We start from the raw sequence: 21,771 nt of genomic DNA, 5'->3' as shown, positions 1-21,771 counted from the left end.
AATTCCTTCATTTGAATAATTAAACATTTTAAATACTCCCTCCATACCTTATGTTCAGCTATAGATATGTTATTAATAGTAGCTTGTACTGTGTACTGCAAGAGAATGTTAGGCACATAATTCCTATAACCTGGGGAGGAGAACATTTCCTGGCACTATGAATTTACCTACCCAATGACAAGGTTACCTTGTTCTAATTCAAACGTGTTTCACACTGTATTACATCGTATGAATGTTGTTCTTTTTTTTTTATGAAAAATTCAGCACAGTTAATTATTCAAAAATTGTTATGGTTAATTAATCCATCCCACTGTGTTCAACAAAATCGTGCTTCATTATTTTTAGGATGTTCCTGTTTTATCATTCATTCCAACAGCTTAGTCTATAAAGTAAGACTATCATGTAAGTTCTACAGGTTTGTAGCCAGACTGTTGTCAAATAGGTGTCATTAACATGCTCTGGTGAGACATGGTTCATTACATGTCTGCATCCCTATAGACAGATGGCCTTCAACCTCTCTACTTCTTTGGATTTGCATTATGTAATTTTCCCCCTTTCAAAGCCACTCTTGAACAACAGCATTCAATGACTCCATCATGCTTGTTGAATAATCCTGATAAGGCTTCATGGAAGTAAGGTCTTAGTTTTATCTGATTTTAAAGCTTGAGTTTCTGAAGCAAAAATGGATGGAGCAGTTAATTTTGCAAGGTCACTGGGTAAATTTGCCAGAGAATAAATTTGCTAAGCGTTGAACATAGTACTATTCTCATTCTTCGCCTACTGTTGTATAGAACAGATAGCTTCTACACATTCTCTACTGCATATGCCTGCAACCAACATCAAAATTATCTTTAATGGTTCTAAGTCACCTGGAGAAAAGACACTTTAGCTAATTTCTTTATTTTGCCTGCTGTACAGGGAATGTATCTCTACTGTGATCATCCTTCAGTAAATGTAGGAATGTATCAATAAGACCAAGCAATATTTCCACAAATAAAATTATAGTTCTCCATTGTTTTAAAAACTGAAGGAATTCAAAGAATGGGCAAGCCATTTTTCTATCAGCAATGAAAGTCTTGTTTATATTCAGACTTTGGGCTCTGTTACATTTGTAACAGATTTGAAAAATACTGGAGGGTTTAAAAATTTTAAATCACCACTATGGGAATACACAGTGTCTGCTGTCATTGACTTAGTTGTTGTAAGTTCAGCTGGGAAGAAAAATCATTGCAAACACAGTGAAGGTGGAGAGTAGTTGAAGTGAAGGGCTAGGACAAAACAGGTGGGTTAGTTTTGCCTTGTAGGGCATGCAGTCTTATCCTCATCTATTATTAATTTTGAAAGTAGAAGCTTTGTGGTGCATGTTATGTCTTCACTCATAAATCAGCCTCTGTGTGCCTCTAGCTGTGTCCAGATTTTATCTTTATCTCTTTTTCACTCAAGGCCTGTAAAACACCTACAGATCTTTTGACCAGGAACCTGAGAGAAGTGGAGAATGTAATTTATTGCTGAGATAATACTATTGAAAAATGGATACTTTTGGTTATCTAATACTATCATTAATGCAAAAGGAAAGGTCCTTGACATTCTGCGAAACATAAGTGCTAGACACAGCTGAAAGTGAGTCCACACTGAAACAAAAAAAAAAAAAATGAAGTACTATTTAATTTTCAAATCATATTTCCTACAAATTAAACTAAGAGGTTTGTAATAGCAATAATTACCTATTCAGCATCCTTCATCAGTCTCTGAACTCATTTTCTTCAGTCATTACTTGAGTGAAATAAAAACTTAAATGGGTCATTTATGCTGAAATTAATCTGTGGTTTTCCCAGACTACCTTCTTTGTTCATCTCCAGCTTTAATTACTGAAAAATATTTTGTTTTACAGAAATCTGTGGCAAAATAGATGCATCCTTCATAGTCATCCTGTTTCAGGAAGTTCAGTGACTGCTATATTAGTGACATCACAGATGGTAAAGTCAATTTTAAGATCTATTTCACATGCAAAACCTGGCACAACATGAGTGAATACTAATGTGTAAAAGAGTTCTGTGAAGATTTTAGGGGATATAAATCATCCTCTAAGGCAGCAAATACCCTCTCAACTCCTGATGCAATCTATTGGTAAGGCCCTATTTTGAGGGGAGAGTAGTGGTAGTCTGGGACCTGTGAATGCCAATCAACAAGATGGTTTAGTTGCCTGATTGATGTGTATCTACAGTTTCCACTTACACAGAGGACAGTTCTATGGTGTCAAACCTCACTCTGTAGTAGAAGCTACCAATTTGTAAAGTGGTATGAAAGTAGTTCCTCTTTCACTGCTTTTTTTTTTAATCACCAAGACTATTTTTTTTTCTCAGTGTAATCGGACATTGTTGTTTCTTTAGGTCCAGTTTGTTAGATCCTGTCAGAATGGTAATGTACAAGTGCTTCTCAAAAATATATTTGGTTAAACAAGTGAGCTGAAAAGAGCATGCCTGCTAAAATTTAGGAGACCAAAAAAGAATTTCCCCTTTTATGAAAGAGGATGAATTCTCTTTATACAAGAAAGAAAGAAAAAGGAATTAAAAAAAAAACCCAACCAACCAAACAATACAAAACATACAAACAAAAAAACCCAAGTTGTTTGACTGTCACCTGTAATGTAAAAATGAGTTTTTCCAGTCTGAAAACATAATTCTCTGTTTTGAGCAAGGAAACAAAGGGATTTGCCCAGTACATTCGCAATGCATTTTGAGTTAACCAATGTAACAGTAAAACAAGAATATCCTTGTTGTATGCCTAGTTGAAAAAACATCTAAGTGCTCTGATTGTTTATTGAATTTTAATACTTGAAGGATTGCTGCTTCTTTGATTTTTTTGGCAGAAATAGCAACTGTGGTTAATGATCATCTGGAGTTTTATTTTTTTTTCTAATAAAATGTCATTTATCAGCAAAGAAGGAGAAAGGAATCCGAGAGTCATGCATACAGATGCATACACTAAATACTGCTTCTTCTGCCAGATTGCTGCTTTTGCTTGTACATTAATGGAAAATCTGTTCATTTATAAATAAGAAAAGTCCAACAAGTCAAAATTTTAGATCTAGATGTGAATTAAAAGCTTTTACATCTAGATGTCTTCTTAGACTAAGTCCAGCAGTATATACGTGAAGCCTGTAGTACTCTAAAAACACACACATATATATATGTATGTGTGTTATATATTATTATAACTATTATACTGAATAGTTTCTTCAAATCTATTCCTACGACTAAATTCCTTCCATTTGTGACTGGACAGGTGTTGATGAGCAGCAAGAATCATAAACTTTAGATAATAGATATATGTTGTCAAATTCTGACTGGAGTAATTCTGGAGAACATTTAAGTCATAAAATTCTTAGATAGTTCAGGATGAAGTGGCAGTCAACCACAATTTTTTTGCATAATTTTGGAAGCAGGTACTTCAGTTAAAGCCTTGATTTTTTCACCTAGCTCTAGCCCAACTGGACTCCTATGTATTTTTTCTGTGTGTAGCAGTTTCAGTTCAAACTCATGACCCAAATATCCATGGCTTTTCAGGAGTAGACACCTGATGTGTCAAAAATACGCACCAGATCAAACAACTGCTTCTGGTCTAGCAGTCTTATTCACTGGAGTCATTACTGGTCATGACTGCTGAATCTGCTGACAGCCCAGATCTTAATTAATTACTCAATTAAAGGTGCAAGTACTCGGTGTACATGAAATCTCAGGATAGGGAAATCCAAAATCAGAGGCACCCTGAATAAAGTAGAACTGTTGAGTATTTGGGAACACACAAAATGAATGAGACATCTTAGAAAAACGAGTAGATCTAGATAGAAGCTGTATCTGTGTCAGAAATGGGAATTCAGTGTGCAAAACAAATTGAGTTAAATAGTGTGTTTAACTCATTACATCAACTTTTATATCTCTCATAGTTACAGTGATTCAAGGAATACATTACAGGTTTCTTGAACAAATGGAGCCTGCCCACACTAAATGAGTCAGATAAAAATCAATTACATTGTGGATTCTTAACTGTGGATATAATCAATGTCATCATTGTTCCCTTCCTAACAACAAAATATTGGTCCCGGTCAACCAACCTGTTTAAGTTTGTTTGTGCAAAACATTTTATATTTTTTTTATACTGTTTTGTGGGCCCTTTGAAAATGGAAAGCCATTTGATATGAAGCCAAATACTAATAGGACCTTTTTTAAACATTGATAAGCACTCTTTAGTGTAGTACTTCATTTATGTTCATGTAAAATGTCAAAGGAGCAGACCTTAAGTTTTATCATATTCTGTAATGTTTTAGGTTCAGATTGCTCAATTTATTTACACTGGCATAGTCATCCTGGAGTCTTTTACTCTCAGCAATGGAACGGGAGATAGAGTGGGCTACTACGAGATACTACTGTAAGTTTTCAAAACTAATTTTTATGCATTAGCTGTTCTGCAGAGAATAATAAAAGGTGTATCATATGCCAAACCTTCCAAAATGTTACATCTACCAGGAATGCTGTCCTATTACAGGATTTATGGGAGCTGGAAGAAAAGATTAATAGAAAACAGACTTGATACATTGTATGCATTATTTATTTTTAGCATGTGTAAGTCCATATTGCCTCTAAACAAATACAGTGATGTGATCCTTTTTATATAATCAGGTTTTATTAATTCCCATTATTTTCTCTAACTTATCCCTTAGGGACTCATTGTGTATCAGCATGCACTGAAAACAGATGTTGATAATCCTGTGCATGTTGTTTACACCTCCAACCTTCACCGGATTCCCTGAATTCCAGATGGCAGATAGTTATTCTATGCATAAGATTGAAATGGTTTAGTTTCAAATCTGCATATCTTTCTATGCTCTGTAATTTTAATTCCAATGTCTAGACCAGCCCTAATCTGTCCCTTTCACCTTTTGTATTCTTCCATTTTTGCAAGTTATTGTCTTCTCATTTACTGAAAATAGAGAAAGGATTCCATCTTTCAACCACTGCTTTGACTGTTTTGTTCTTTATATGAATTGCTCATCAGAGATAGTAAATTTTAGAATTATTTGCTTGTTTTATTAGTACTTTATGTAGGTCTCTCAAAGTGCATACAATCATACTTTAAATTGCTGTAAGAAATAGAGTGTCTGTTACTGGATTTTTTCAGAACTTGAAATTTGTTAAGAACTGTAAGGATTGGCAGCATGATCTAATGCATACTAGAAAAAGTCTTAGATCTGAACTCCTCAGATCTGCACTATTCTAATTACAGTCATTACTAAGCTAAACCTTATATAAGCATTTCCTTTTCAATGCCTCCATTTCTCACTTTTTAGCTATCTTCTTTTCAATATACTGCATGCCCTTCCAGAATTGTATATTCTCCTCTGTATGCTCACATTAATTTTTTAAAATTAGTAAAATTATGCTCAATTTATACTCTATAAATAAGATCAGACACGTGGTACTGTAAATTATTTATTCAGTGTCATTATATTCATGATACTTTGTATAACAAATCAAGTCCTATGACAAAATTCTGCTGCTTTATCTAGGCCTCATCTGGAATAAGTCCAGGAAAATCTATAATTAAACTAACATAGATCAGTAGTAACTTTAAATGATTTAGTCATAGTAGATTGAGTTTAGCTGTATAGCATTTGGTCCATGATCCTGGCTTCAAAAATGCATACTTCAGATTTGGCAGAGTAAAGGAAGCAGGAGAGAGCAGAAATTCCCCTCCTGCACACACTCCCCATCCTCAGTTCTCACGTTTATATGCAAATGTTCCTTTATTTCTGCAGATGAAAACACTTCTGCACTCAGGCTGCAAAATCACAAGAAAATGTGTTGAAATTACAAAATGGAAATTTATTTTGGCATATTCGTTACAGTAGACAATACTCAAGCTGATGTAGTATCAGAGGATTCCATTTGAAGAGGAGGCAACATAGGCATGCTGCATACTCACCATACTCATAGGAACTCATACCTAGAAAGAACTGAGCATCCTAAGGCTCATCGGTGACCAATACTGCAAAAAGATCAAGCACAGTACTGACAACAGAATTTTGTAGGAAAGAGCCCCTACACATGCCTAGAAAAAAGAGCTGTGAAATTACAGAGATTTTGATAAATCTAGAAGATCTTAGAATCCACATCTCTGCCAGGTCTGATTCAGTCTTTCAGATGTGCATAACTTTAGAAAAAAATGGTTGCCTTTAGCAACACATCCAGGTTAAGACAAAGGTAATTCAGTGTGCTGATCACAAATTCACCCCCTTGTGCTACCTAACTACAGTATGCTGTCTTGCCAAAACAGGAATGTTCTCTACACTTTTTGGCGTGGTCTTGATGGTATTTCACTTGCAAATTTCATACTGAGTTTAGCTGAAGTCATGAAGCAGTCCTATATTCTGGTATATGGCTGCTCAGCCCAATTAAGCAGAGGAGAAGAAAATGGGAAAAAAACAAAACAAAACAAAACAAAGAAACAGAAAAGGTCAAAAATCTCTTTGACTCATTCAGCCAATTGCTCTTATAATTAGCATGAGTTGTTTCAGCATTAGACCATGATCACCTGTTTCTGCAATGGTGGTAGAATATTTAGATAGGCTGCATCTCAGAGCCATAAATGCATTTTAGTACTTACCTGCTTAATGTACCAGATGCTGCCTCATAAAGAGGGGAATTGACAAAAACTACTTAATAAAAAAGACTTCCTCTAGCATTTGCAATATAATGATCATCAAGCAGTTTACAAGCAGGAATAAAACTGTTTTGATTTGTTGATAATAATACCCCCATTTTACAGACAGAGAAATAATCCAGCCATAGGAATGTGTTTTAGCTGATAACAGGAACCTTATGTAGTGCTTTGTTACAGATTTCACAAGACGAATAAAGAGGCACTGGGAACTCTGCAGGTCACACGGTGCAGAATAATGGGGTCCCAGGTGTTCAGGAAATTGCAATAGTATTATCCTTCCTGTATTGCTAGGTCAGAAGAGGACTCCAGTCCAGAAAAAAAAGACTATTGAAACATAGTCTCACGAGGGTTATCCATATATTTCAGTTATTACCTGACTGTGTAGCTTGCTACTGAGAAAAATGGAAGCCGTATGGGCCATGGAAGCTGCCCGCCACAGTACCTGCAGCCACGTGGAAGGCAGTGCCAGGAGAGTTGCTGGGCCAGTGTCAGCGAGAGCAGGTGGTGGGGCAGAAAGATACTGTGCCTTCACCTTCTTCATGTAACTCTTTTTTCTTTTCAGAGAGCAGTTGGTGGTGATGCCTAACTTTGTGAGTGCAATTAACTCCAACAGGAAATCGGACCTAGAGAACATCCCTTCAAGGTACAGAGGGAGACTGCCGATGCTTTTAGATAACATCGGTTTACTTCCGTTCACAGGTTAGGAAAAAGTTGAAAATTAAATAAATCTATTAATATTATTATTAACTTAAAAGCCAGTGCTGCGTTGGGGCAGGTTTCACTCCCAGAGGCTACGCACTCACTCGCAGACACTGCAGGCCAGCCAGCCCGCCCGCGGCCGCCATGTCGCCGCGCCGCCCCCCGCCCCCACCAACCGTCCCCCACTGCTTCCCGAAGATGGCGGTGCCGGGGAGCCAAGGCGCGGCACCCCCTCCCCGTTCTGGGGCCGTGCCCCCGCCCCGCTCCCATGGGAGCCTCTCCGGCCGCTGCTGCCCGACCGTACTCCTTGCCAACCGCCTTGCTCAGGCCGAGCACACTCTGCGCCGCCGGCGCGTCCCGTTCCTGGGCCTGCGGCGGGGCTTCTCCCGCCGTCGCCCAGGCGCCGCCCCCGGCGGAGGCGGTGCCGCCCCCTCGCCGGTCTGGGGCCAGGCGGCGGCTCTCGGCAGCGACCGCACGGCGGGCGGGAGCTATGGCGACGGTGGAGGAGGCCGACGTGTTTCTGAGAGCCCGGGGCAGGACTCTAACCACCTTCCGCCAAGGTACGCGGCGTGGGGCCCACGCCGAGGCGGGAGCGCCGGGCGGAACCTCGGCATAGGGCTGCGGATTCCGGCGGGCTGTCTTCCCCGCGGCGCAGCCGGGCGGGAGGGGCGTGTGGAGGGGAGGCCCAGGGCTTTCACCGGCGGCGGCGGGCGGAGCGCTCACTGCCGGGGAGGGGGAGACGCTCGGAGGACCGGGGCCGGGAAAGCCCGTGCTAGGCAGCCCACTGCGCGGGGGAGCCGGCGGCGCTCGGCGTGCTGCTGCTGGGCGTCGGGGACTCGGCTGAACCCGCTGTGGTGCCGGGGCGCGCCCCAAGCGTCCCAAGTTCGTTACGTCAGCGGGAGAGCTGAGGCGCGATGAAGCGTTTGCCCCGCGGTCCTGACCGCAGCGCGGGTGGCTCTGGCTCAGATGAAGATGCCAGCTATGTCCAGCACCATATTAGTTTTAAAATGCTTGTCAGTGCTGCTGAACTTGATGTCCGTAGATTGTGAAACTGTCAGTGCCAGCACTGGTATCGTGTTCATACCTGTAGGGGTGACCTAACAGGTAGCTCATTGTTTATGTTACTTAAAGGAAAGGCAGGTGTACCATAACAGATGCAACTAGATAAGATCCCAGTTTCTTCGAGGTATTTTAGCCTTTGGGGTGTAGGTCACCAGCTAGTTCCTCCACTGGCCCTTCCACGCTGGGCAGACAGCCCTGTTGACCCCTGTGGTTAGCAGTGCCCGAGCATAAGTCAACTCCATAGGAGTCGTGGTTCTAGGCTTACCTCCTCCCAGGTGAATAAGGTAACAAGGCTGGTGCCAGGCCAAAGATGGCAGCCACCTGCTGACTGCTGGTTCTTGTCTTTGGCTGGACCCACAGAGGAGTATGCTGAACATCTATGCGTATCTCAACTGTTAGTAAAATTCTCCCATGGATAGATGTTCTGTAGTGTGCCTTGGTTTTTCAGGTGCATAACTAGCTCTGTGTTAAGAAATCTTTTTCTATTGCAACATAGGGAAGGTATTTTATTTCCTTGTATTTGTTTATAAATTACAAATCATATTGGTTTGGTGAGGTGGCAAGGCTATTCAATCCCAATAATTTTGTGGTATTTTCTTGGTTTTCATTGGAAATATTTGGCTTTGCTTGTTGCCAAATAAAGAAAAATCACCAACTCTGAGCATGTGAAGTGTATGTATACAGTCATTCTGGCAACCTATTAATTGCAGATGGTGTGGTTGGTTTGGAACAGAATGCCTAGCATTTGTTGAGGGGACAGATGGCAGACAAACCATCTAGTTATGTCAACTGTATAGTGAAATTGTAACAAGAGGAGTGTTCAACGGCAGTGTAAAAATTTCTGAACAAAAGCTTTATCTAAGTACTTCTTGAAAATTGCCTTAATCATGGAAGAAAAAATGTAATTTGGGTAACTTTATTCAGATATGTTTCCTTCTCCTGAAGTGTCCTTGTTTGGCATTCTTTAAATATTAATTAAGACTTTTCTGACCAACTGGTTGTTGTTAATCTTATTCAGGACATTTTAGGCTATCATAGTTCAGCTATTATCTGTGGGTACAATGTTTCTTTGTCATTAATTTACTTGTCTCTTTCTTAAGAGGATAAGGTTCAACACAGCCTTTTAATAACTAAATGATTAGGAAAAAAACAGAACCAAGAGCTGACAAAACTGGGGCAAAGTTTCTTGCAGTATAAGATGAAAATCAGGTGTCTGTATTTTGTTGCTTTCCTCAAGCTTTAGGTTTCACTCTCTGTTGAACAGGTAGCTACACAAAATGTTTACTACCACTGCTATGGCTTGGCACGCTGTTTCATTTTAAAATTTGAGAGTCACCCCTGAGAGTTTAATTTCCTTTTTTTCTTATTACCCTTTCTGCAAAATCACTCTTCTGCACCCAGTCCCCTGACAGTAATTTGTTCAGTCTGCTTTCACGTAATGTGGAAGTTATACCAGTAAGCTGCTCTAAACTACTCTTGGTATGTGACGTGTGAATCAGAAACCCAAGGTTAGGGATCTAAATTACCCATTTAATCAGTGGAGCATAGTAGCAAACAGTGCATAAATACCCTGTTTTATTGGCAAGGGACCTCTTCATTGTCTGTCTTAATAAATTTGTCGTCTTTTCTACCCATGTGAAATTATACTTCAGATGTCTACTACTTTCATTAGTATTTTAGTGAAGAAACAGGACCATATGTTTGGGTAAATTCTGACTTTACCGCTTCTCCCAAAAAAGTCATGTTTTTTTTTTTGTTTGTTTGGTTTGGCTTTTTCTTTGTTCCAAGTATACCAGTAACATGCTGTGCAAAGAATTTCTGTGAAAATAGGTACATCGCCTTTCATCACATAACTAAACAAGTGATAGTACCATCAGCTTAGCTGGCAGAGAAGTGTCTCTGTTTTGAACCTGTCTTGTTCTAGTTTTAGCTGATGGTTCCAAAACCTTTTTCTGGAAGAGGCAGATAACCATCATTGCATACTCATGTTCTCAGTTCCACACATCATGCCTCCCTCACCAGTCTTTGGCACACTCTTTATTCAGTTGCTTCTCATATTTTTTATTTTGCTCTGTTCTCTTTTTCCTATCTCTGCTTTTTTTTTGCTGTTGCTGCATGTTGAGGTGACTTTTCTTTGTAGTAGTTGCAAGAACTGTTGTTGTTTCTATGAAGTTGGTGGTGTTTTTCCCATGTGCGCTATCCTGCACTTTTCTGCACTGAAGTTCATCTGCTTTCTTGAACAGTCCCTGGGTAATGAAGTCTCTCCCCAGTTTTTCACAGCTGAGCGTTATTCTCACACTGCCAAATGGCTCAGTTTTAGCAAATTTAACTTCCTTGATATTCAGCTGCTCTTACAGATTGTTTTGAATTTGTGGAACAGTATGGGTCCCAGTACAGATATAGGTGGGGTCTGTGTGTCTTGTCCATTTATTTTTTTCCTTACCCGTTTTTTATGCATGTGAGATGTGTTGGGTTTGTGTGTGGTGTGGTTTTGGTAGTAGGGGAGGAGCTACAGAGGTGGAGCCAGGGCAGCTTTGGGAAGCTTCTCACAGGAGTCAAGTCAGACCCACATCTGACCAAGATTGAGTCAATTAGCAAGGCTGTCTGTGCCTCTGTGATTAGAGGGGAAGAACCTGCTGGGCTGAGGGGGAGCAAAGTGAGAGAAATACATCTGCAGGCACCAAGGTCAGTGAAGAAGGAGGGGGAGGTGCACTGGAGCAGGCTCCCCTGCAGCCCATGGTGAGAGGGCAAGCTGTCTCCTGCAGCCCAGGGAGGTCATCAGTGGAGCAGATGCCCACCTGCAGCCCGTGGAGGACCCCACACCAGAGCAGGTGATTGTGCCTGAAGAAGGCCCTGACTCTCAGGTAAGCCGGTGCTGGAGCCATCTGTTGCTGGGAGGACTGCAGCCTGTGAAAGGACCCACGCTGGAGCAGTTTGTGAAGAGTTGCAGCCTGTGGGAAGGACTCATGTTGAAGAAGTTGTGGAGGATTGTCTTCTGTGGGAGGGACCCCACGCTGGAGCAGGGGAAGAGTGTGAGGAGTCCTCCTCTTGAGGTGGAAGGAGCAGTAGAAACAACGGGTGGTGAGCTGACCACAACCCCCCATCCGCTCTGCTGCTGAGGGGGAGGAGGCAGAGAAATCAGGTGCAAAGCTGAGTCCGGGGAAGAAGTGGGGGGTTGGGAGAAAGGTGGTTTTAAGATGTGGTTGTATTCTTTCACTATCCTGCTCTGATTTGATTGGTAAATTATTGGTGGTGGTGATGGTGTTCAAATTGATGATATTTTTTTTTTTCCCAAGTCTAGTCTGTCTTTTGCCTGTGAGCATAACTGTGAGTGAGCCCTCTGTTATTTTCTCCACCTGTGAGCCTTTTGTTATATTTTCTCCTCCCCATCCTCCGGCGGGGAGAGGGGGGAATGATTAATCAGCTGCGTGGTGTTTAGTTGCCACCTGGGCCTAAACCAGGACATGAGGACTTAATTTCATATTTCAAGACAGCTTGTCTTCCTTAGAAGTTTTTGGTGAGTAACTATCGAATACCTCTTGGAGATGGTATCAAGTAGGTTTCCCTTGTCAATGTAAAAGCTGTTGGTTACTCTTTCTGAAGAATCTAAGTGCAGAAGTTACTGTCTTTGTTACAGGTTCCATTAACTTGCCTAGACAGGTGCCAGTTTTGTAGTCAGTAGTAGTTACCAGATTGTCCGGGACACCTTTTTAAATGTAGGTGTGATACTGGCCATATTCCTGTTCCTCTAGTGCAAAGGCAGTTTTAAGCAAGAGGTAACTCCCCACAGGTCAGCTGTTTTTTACTTTTTAGTTCTTCTGTGGATGCCATCTAATCTGAGTGATTTGATATTGTTCATGTCTATTTGTTGAATTATCTGCTGGTATTTGGATTTGAGATAGATCTGATGCACTGTCTGTAGGGAAGAATTCTGGCATTAGATCTTCACAAGTTCCTTCGCAATAAACGTGGATACAAAAATTTACATTTACATCTGTTCTGTCTTTAGCTTTGGGTGCATCTTGCATGTCTGGAACATCTGTTAACCTTAGTGAATGTCTGGCAGGCTACCTGCTCCTAATCTCTCTAAAAAGGACTGTACTAGTTTTCAGATTTACGCTGTTTCCAGTGGTTCTTTACTTTTTTTAGCTTGACTTCTTACTTTCGTATCTAACCTTCCAGTGTATAAAATCTTTCCTTTCTTTATTTGGATGCTCTAGCTTTTTAGAGGATGCTGCCCAGCTCTTACTAGCATCCTTATGGCTGTTGTTTATGTTGTTTAGTCTGTCTGGATTCTTTTTGGTCTTTCTGAAGTTATTTGTAAATGCTGTGCATATGGTCTGAGCCTCTGGAATAGTGTCTTTGAATAGTTTCCATGCTGCCTTCAAGGATTTTTGCACTTTTTAAAAGCATCATAATTATATATAATTCGCCTTCCTTTGAAATTAAATACAACTGCAGTTGATTTCTTATTTTTTCTTGCTCTCACATGAGTGTTGGATCTTGGCACATTGTGATTACTGTTCTAGAGCTCTTCAACAGTAATATTTTTGAGCACTGATCAGAACTGCTTACCAGCTAGCATATTCCATTCCCAATACTGTCTCCAACTCTCATGTGAATTAGGCAAATTTTTACGTGGGTTTTGAGCAACTTTCTGTGACTTCACCTTGTCATTATGCAAGCCACCCCCCTTCACACCTACAGTCTTCAGCTGTAAAGTTTCTGTGATGAGTTTACGTATTAAGTTGGGGGGTGGGCATAAAGGCTTGACTAGAGTTTAGCATTCTGTAGCCCTGAGTACAAATAAACTATATCTGAGGGGGCATTTCCTACTTTGATAGTTATTGAAGTTTAAAAGTATGTCTTTTAAAAATAGTAGCACTGCCTAACTTCTTTGAGAAACTGTATTGTGTTAGTGTTTCTACTGTAGTTTACATTCACTATACATAATTTCTACAATTATTACTCTTTAAAAGGGTTTTATTTTATCTCTGAAAAATGTATTTTGATACATGCTTTGAAGGGTTTTTCTCCTGATGCATAAATTTGCACGTTCCGTAATAAGTAGCCTTGGTCATTCAGCAGAACCCTCAGTAGTCATATCTTTGGTAGTCTGTCAGGTACACATGGAAAATGCGGCTGAAAGAAATACGTATTTCATTAGATTGAAATATCTCGTATTTAGACATACAATAACAATGGTAGGTTTTAAGCCATAATTATCGATAATGTTTTAATATTAAGGATTTAATGGAAGTTTGCTATTATTTTTTCAAGCTAATCCAGGACTGAGAGGAATGAAAACAAATTCCTTTAATCTGCAAAACAGTTGCAAAGGAAAAAGTTTATGATGTATAAATACTGCTTGACTTAAAAGATTCCATTTTCCTTCCTGCATATAGCTTCTTTAGAAAACCAAGGTTGTGGTTCTTGTCCAATTTTACCTAGAAGAGTCACAAGCACACTTTGTAGGCAGAAACAGGTCTGGGCAGGGAACCATGTACCTATTTCCAGTATTTTGTATTTTTTTAAAGAAGTGAAATTAATTCCCCTGGCAAATCCATCATATTTTTCATATTTTTTACTGCCCATGGTATACTGAGCAACAATTAGGCATGTGTCTGTGTCCATTCTCTTCTGATACAGTAGTGTCTATAGAGAGACTATGGACAGGAGTAACTTTTCATAACTAATTTGTTTCTGTGAAATGCTGTAGAGTGTAGAGGAAGAAAACCAGTGTACATTGGTTGGTTTCAATAGTACTTCTAAAAAGATCTCACCAGGGAAATACTGGAAGTCCCATCAGTACTCTGTGGCTGTCAGAGGCAAGCTTGCAGTGGTTTATATGAGCAATCTCTATATACGTGTGTTTGTGATCCTGGGGAAGAAAGGGAGAAGAAACTAGGAAAAGCAGAAGGGGAAGGAATGAAGGTATATAAGGTAGTAGATACTGTCATCTAGAAATGGTGAGTTCTGGCTTAAATCCTACCTAGATCCTTGAAGTGTCTTTTTGTGCATGATCACAATACACAGCAGAGGTTTTCTCTTGTGAATTGCTACTGACTACTTTGGCCCTTCACAGAATTAATCCTTAGATAAAATTAGAAATTGGCACCATTTTTCAGCCCATGCTACTAAAAATACATTGCATTGATCCTCTCTCCGTACTTTGGCATGCATGGGAGCAGAAAGAGTGGGAAGCTATTGAAACTGAGGCATAACAACATGTTCTGAAGTTGGACATCTTCTGTGGCAATCAGCTGTGCAGCTCTTAAGAAGGCCTGGAAACAAAACTGATTTGGAATAGGAGTTTTGTGTGGCTCAATGTGTAAGAGCAGCTCCACAGACATTATTTGTCCTTCAGAAATGGAAACCATCAGTACATCAGTTATCTGAGAAATCTGCTGACTTTTGTCTGGCATTTCTGTTTTCTTATTGCTGTGGTAAAGTCAGAAAGTTGCAAACAGCCTCTGTGCTCCTAGGGATGAAGAGCCAATGTGCAGGCATTCACAGCTCTGCTCAATTTTACAATCTAAGGGAGAAGCAGAAAAAAAAGTGTTTTAATTGAATCCTAATCTCCTATTGCTTTACCTAGCATGCACTTCATCTAATAGAACTACATAGCTCATCTAAAGGCTTGAAAATTGAAACTCCTTGCGAGAATAATGCCTTTGATGTCATTCCCATAAAAGTCATTGCTTGCTACATTTGAAGGGAAGATAGCAACTGTACATGCTATTTAATTGAAACCTTATGGAGTAACATCTAGGACCTGGATCATGACTGGATGATCACTGCAAAAAACAGCTGTTCCCTCTACTCTTGTGCCCAATGCTGTTTGTTACTAACTTTCTGCCAGACTTTGTCATTCCCCTAGCATAGTAACAGAATGATTTGTCTGAGCACTCTTCTTGTGATTCAGTGCAAAGTCCAAAAAAATGGTTCAAACAATTTTTTGTGGTGCCTGCTTACTGCTTAAGCAAACAAGGTTCATTTGCATGGCCTACAGTACCAGTTCTGCTTGAGGGTGCCAACATGAAGCTGGTGAGGGCAGAAGTAGGGTACAGAAGTTTTCTTAATAATTATCTGAACACAGTCTGTTGATAAATCATTTAATTGTTACGCAAATGACTTGTGGATCCATCTGTGGTAGTGGAAAATGCTTTTAAATGCTTTTACATTCTATTTCTCACTGCTACCCTCCTACTGTATCGGTCTGTTGAAAGAGTGTTCCTTCAGAGGCATGCTCCTGGAGTTTTAAGCAAATTTAACTAAATTGCATTAGTTGCAACACTGTAAAATTTTGCTGGACTGATGTTATGCCTTGTGCAGATAAGGAAGAGCTTGCATGAACTCTGCAGGCAGACCTGTGAGGGCAATTAGGAGTTATTTCCTGGATGAGCTGAATGCAGAACAGGCTTAAGAGTTGGTGCAGGTGCAAGTTTGTACTAGTGGTGTTGTATAAACACAACTTTCTTCATGATATTCTGCTTTTATTTATAGTACTTTTATAGTAATTGAAAGACATTCCCGATAAACAAAAACTTAAGTTGTAAGTTTAAACTAAGTGTCCATATATTATTTTGTTCCCATATATTCTTTTATTTTGTGGGGAACAAAATCAGTAAGTACTAAACTAAACCAGTAAGTACCACTTGATAAGTAATAAGATAATGGAATTTGGTGTAACTACTAGGTTTATTTGTTTTTAAAAAAGGTTTCTAGTTAGAGTGATCAAATAACAAGAGAAAGGTAGAAAATATTTATTCAACCTTATTGTTATTTTTTGTAACTATTTGATGTTATCAAATACAAACATTGCTGTTGACTAAATTATTTGACTGAGACCAGTTAAACTAACGTTTTAAGTAAATGTTATTTATGTAGCCCTGATTTCTGGATCTTTTCTGTTGTCCCTGATTCATTTTCTTCATTTTATCGTTTTCTTTCCTACAGGCGAATATAGCATATACCTCTGCATCATTTTCAGTTCCTTTCTCTTTTCACCTCCTATCTCTTTCCTTTTCTCCCCACTCTTTGTCACCTCCACCCCTGCATCTTCTGTTTCTCCTTTCTTCTGCCACTTCTTGATTCTGTATGTGTACTGAACTTCTCTTTTCAAATTCATCTTATTGGTGTCTGTCTCTCTGCCTCACATGACCATCACTCACCCACTCAAACCAGAGCATCTGTGCACAGTCTTGGAAACCTTCAGGTACTTTAAACCTAGAGAGCTACTGTATTGGCATGACTATAAGGCAGGAAAAAACAATTATATTATGTCTGTGCCAGCCAGCATGCCTGACAGTTCCCTGGTCTGCTGCAGGTGATCCAGCTGCCTTTAGCCACTAGACACCATCCCTGGGTCTCTGGAAAGGGAAACATATGACCATAATTGAAACACAGTCTTTTAAAACAAAGACTATCTGTCTTTTCTAAGTAGTTCCTGTAAAAATAGATAGATAAATGTCTCTGTATTTTACTTAGTATACTACGGTAAAAATAACTGCCTTCAGATTAATCAGTACAAAACAAGTAGATTTTGCTCAGGATTGATTATCAATACTGTCTATTAAGTTGCTGGAAAAGGGACCGGTGTTAAAAATTCTGCAATGTTGCTCGAAGATTTGAACCTTTTTCCCATTTAATGAGTTTGAGGATTGTGCTGCTCCTCCAAAACAAGTTCCTGTTTCAGACTTTCCCTTCTTTCATTTTTATTTTATCTAGTTCATAAAGGATTTCTGATGCAAGCTTCCTTAACTGATATTTTTTCTATAGCTTTTCACTTATAAAAACTTCAGGTTGATTTCTCTGCACAAACAATGCCTTTGATGCAGCATGTAAGCTGTTTCTTATGGCAGTCATATTTTGCCATGCAAGACATAAAATAAAAACCTGAATTACTTTATATCATTCAGCTGGTTCCATAAGGCCTCTATTGCAAACTCATAGATCGATGAATCATTTCACTTATCTGACTTACGTTATGGAATTGGAAAAGTTAATTTAATTGCAGAATTAAAAGTTAATGAATGGCTAAAAGTTTTTCTCTGTAAAATATGTGATTATTATTTAGAGCATGGCAATGGTGGTATGAATTAACAGACAACGTTAACAGATTATAAATAATTGTGTTTAGAAATTAAATGTTACTTTAAAATGTAGAAGCTTGCATTTGGCAAAACAATCAGATACCATAGCAACAGATGACAAATACAAACAGCTTTTGAGTTGCCCACAGTCCTTCTCCTTCTCCCCAGCCTATCCATATCCATGGTGCAAGAGATTAATTCTGACCTCTGTTTTCTAACCTTCCTTGAAAGAAACATACCCCCTTTCTTGCAAAGTAAGAAGCTCCAGTTCTAGATGGCTTGAAAGAAAACCAAAAGTAGACATGCTACTTGCTTATGTACTGTTTTTCAAAGATTAGTTTTGCCTCAAACTGCATTTCAGATCAAACGGGCATAATATGGGAGTATATTTATGGGTTATATTTTAATTTGGAATAATTTGCTGTATCATCTCTTTTGAGATTCAACTGTAGATTGATGTAGTGAGCTTGTAACAGTTTAAATAATATGCTGTATCATCTTTTTTTAGATTCAATTGTAGATTGATGTAGTGAGCTTATAACAGTTTAAATGCTGATGAAAAAAAACCCCAATAACCCCAAATGTATTAAGCCAAACAGCTGTCAAAACTGAAATATTCAGGTTGCAAATGAATGTATTTAGACAACTGGAGAAACCGTATTGTACTCATGTTTGTACTTTAATTCCAATTTGAGACTTAATCTAGGAAACAGGATTGTTGCTTTATTCGCCTCCTGTTGAGTTTTTTTTCCGTAATGTGCTTGTAGTCTTTAAGAAAACTGTAGCAGTACAAATTCTGTTGGACCCTCAGTCTGCACTGACTCTACCAATTGGAATTTGTTTCTGAGTTCTCACTTCTTTATCATAGGTCTCAGGAGTGATTGTGGCAGTTCTAAATTAGGATTTTCAATGCTGATGCTAATTCTGATGTTGCTGGATTTTGTTTGCTGACTTTGGTCCTGTTGAGTGAGTTCAGTTCTAACTCCAAAGAATATGCTAGATCCAACTTCTCTCAAAAAGTAGAAGAACAAAAAGCATTTAACTCCTTAATAATTTAAGGACAAGTCTACTGGAACCATAAAATGTGAAATTTGTCATGTATGTTTTAACTTGTTAATTAAAGACTCAGTAATTAATCTTAAAAGAATCAACTGAAATCTAATGTTATAAACTTGTGCTATGTTATAGTCTTGTAATTTCCAGCACTATTTGCTGAGTTTTTCACATACTTTTTCCCTAATCAGTCTGTAGTTACCATGTGGTACAATTAGATTAATATACTTTCATTTATTGCCTCTATCCATTAGAGGAAAAATTTGTACTTCTGCCTTTATAGTTGCCCTATATGCATGACTACAGAATTTTGTACTTCCATTAAAGCAGCCTCAGTTTACTTAGGTGAAGAGCAATCAATTTAATGATGCATGGAAACTTTCATTCTCTTTAAGTTTCTCTAGTGCTTAACTTTTTTTTTTTTCCCACTCTTATTTTTCTTCTTAGTTGATGAGTACCAATGGAAAGGGCCCTTCTACTTCATTCAAGGAGCAGATCCTCAGTTTGGACTGATGAAAGCTTGGGTGGTTGGAGACACTAACAATGGAGATGATGAATGGGTAGAAGAAATCAAATTAGCAGAGCAAGCAGTGCAGGCCATTAACAAACTAAACCCTAAACCCAAGTTCTTTGTGTTGTGTGGAGACCTTATCCATGGAATGCCAGGTAAGGCAATTAAAAGTGTGGAATAGGTATTGTAACTCCATTTTCTTTGTGTTTCATATTGGCAACAAGGCTAATCTAATTTCCTTGACCCCACATTATTCTTTCATAGGATTTAGTATTCTACTGTTCTGGAATTTGTGGAAAAAGTGTGCTTTGTAGATGACTCTTGAGACGCTATTCTGATTTCTCCATTTGACTTCTCTATCATAAATTTTAGGGGTGTACTTTTGTTAGTTGCTGTGTTTTCAGTGGGCCTGAAGAAATTTTCTTTGAAATAAAAGTCCTAAGAACGTAGATTAAAATTCTTTTTTCTAAACAAATTGCTTTGAGAGGACAAAAAGCCCTTGGGGAAGAGCAATGCCAAGAAAAGAACAAAAAACAGCTGTGGGTTTTTGGGTATCTAAAGTGGGTGAAGCTCAGAGAATTCTCTACCTTATTAATGCTTAGTAAATCCAACTGCTTCAATATTTAAATTCTTAAAATGCTGAAAGTCAGCAAATTCAAGTTTTATCATTCTGTCCTGTTGCTGTGGGACTTGGAGATCAGTATGTTTGTGTGTACAGTCAGAGGAAGAACAGCAGACCATCTAGAAAGGTGTGTTACAATGTTTGACAGCTATAACTTCAAAGCAGACTGGTAATATTTTCTATTTTAGGAAGATAAATAATTTTACTGGAAGTAAAAGAAAAGATGATGTTATCTAACCGGTGTCTTACATTTCTTAGCATTGGTAAGAAGCAGAGCTGCAGACAGCCTTAGCTACGTAGCTGACAGCACAACAACCCACCAAGTGAGCTTGCAAATAATCCTGTGTGTTTTATGCTACATTCTGCTTTGCACTCCGCTTTGCTTTCTGCTTTGCACACCTGAGGTGGTGCTTCCCAGCTCTTGTTTGCACAGCAAGGTTTTAAGCATGTTGGAGACCTTTCACTAATTCTTTCAGTGTCCTACAAAGTGGATTTTAAAAACTTAGCTGTCAAATTGATAAGTCAAATTGATTGCATTATTTATAGGCTACAGACTTTCTTTTGACCAGAACACTACTTTAGTGATAGAGCAGGGAAGTGTAAAAACCAACAGCTTTAAGCTTGATCAAATCTGCTGTGTTAACACCTCAGTAGCTTGGTCATAATGTAAAGTCTGCCATTATGCAGTTGGTTTATGTTCTTCCATTAATTTTGGAAGTACGGATTTAACCCAGAATCATAAAATAATCTCTTCCTAAAAATCATCTAGCTTTCCTACAGCAGAGTTTTAATAAGTATTTTGATCAGGACTTTGAATTTGTATAAGTGTTACAAGTATGTTCAGTATCCCTTGTAAGAGGAAAAAAATTCAGGACAAATAATAGACATTATGCATTCTATTGAAAAGGATCTTTAACTCACAAATGTAAATAATCCATGAAGCTAAGTTAATTTCACTTTACCTGATTATTTCTCAGAGGCCCATAAAACAATGCAAAGTTCTGAGTACTTTTGTCTATATTGATTTAAATAACATTATTCTAAGGCAAACTACAGAGAGTCAGCAGTCTTCTGACTTTTACTGGCTACTGAATGGCTAGATACAATAAATAAGTCTTGCGTGTGACAGTTCTTATGTTTTATTTATGAATGGATCTCTGTAGTCATTATTGTCCCTTTTACCAGTATATGTCTCAGACTTCAGTAATATTTTAAAAACAAACCTGTCAGGGTTTCACAAAACATTGATATATTAATTTTGCTAACAAACATGTAAAAGAAACTGAATGGATTGTACTGCTGAGATCACTTACATTGTATAATGCATGTGCTGTTCATTGTATAAATATTTGAAACTGGCTAGTGCAATTTCTAAGAAATTGCAAGAAAGAACAGTTCATTACTCAGTGATCTTAAGGTTCTTTTCTAGTCTAAGTGATTCTATGATTACCTCACTTGAGCCACCATATTTTAATTAATCTAATAATTTCTTGTTGATTAAAATTATGTTAATAATTTGCAAGCCTGTGTTATCATGTAGTTATATAAAGTAGTTAAGGAAATGTATTACTAAAGGGATTTTAGAATATTCAACTGGAACAATTACTTATTTCATTCTGCCTTTGTATTTGTATAAATGGCTTGCTGTGCTGTGAATTGGTAAACATGTAAGTACAATTTTAGAGTCAGCCATTTGTCTTCATGTCTAAAGTGATGAGAAAGATAAAAGTGCACTATGGTGCAGATACCTGTGGATTAACACTGACTAGTTGCCTAGAAGGGCGGGGAGATGTGTGATACAGCAAGGGAGACAAAAATGCAGTCAGAAAAATACTTCATAGGAGATAAATCTAAATCTGTGTTCACTTTTGGAAGTGAAATAATAGGTTTTTCAAATGATTTTTTCTACCTTCTCACTTGCTTAGCTTCTGGAATAGAAACTCCCTCAAAACACAAAAAGAGTTAAAACATAAAAGATACTTTAAAGCAAGACAACTCACATCCTTTTT

General features: G+C 38.6%; 1 protein-coding gene across 3 annotated transcripts in view; it reads left to right on the top strand.

Annotated features, from left to right (window-relative positions):
* The first annotated feature begins 7,596 nt into the window (after nucleotides 1-7,596).
* The window catches only part of CPPED1 (calcineurin like phosphoesterase domain containing 1), a 50,652-nt gene continuing 36,477 nt past the window's right edge, over nucleotides 7,597-21,771 (top strand). Inside the window, exons 1-2 of one of the 3 annotated variants that reach the window (XM_042798486.1) lie at nucleotides 7,597-7,979; nucleotides 19,077-19,295. In XM_042798486.1, coding sequence (XP_042654420.1) covers nucleotides 7,688-7,979; nucleotides 19,077-19,295 — 511 coding nt within the window. In that variant the 5' untranslated portion in view covers nucleotides 7,597-7,687. The remainder of the gene's footprint in view (nucleotides 7,980-19,076; nucleotides 19,296-21,771) is intronic. The other 2 variants (XM_042798484.1, XM_042798485.1) reach the window with 2 other exon arrangements.

The sequence above is a fragment of the Tyto alba genome, unplaced genomic scaffold (genome assembly GCF_018691265.1).
Source record: "Tyto alba isolate M040663 unplaced genomic scaffold, T.alba_DEE_v4.0 Super-Scaffold_28, whole genome shotgun sequence".
Taxonomy (NCBI): Eukaryota; Metazoa; Chordata; class Aves; order Strigiformes; family Tytonidae; genus Tyto; species Tyto alba.
Note: the sequence above shows the minus strand (reverse complement) of the source record. Positions and strands in the feature narration are given on the sequence as shown.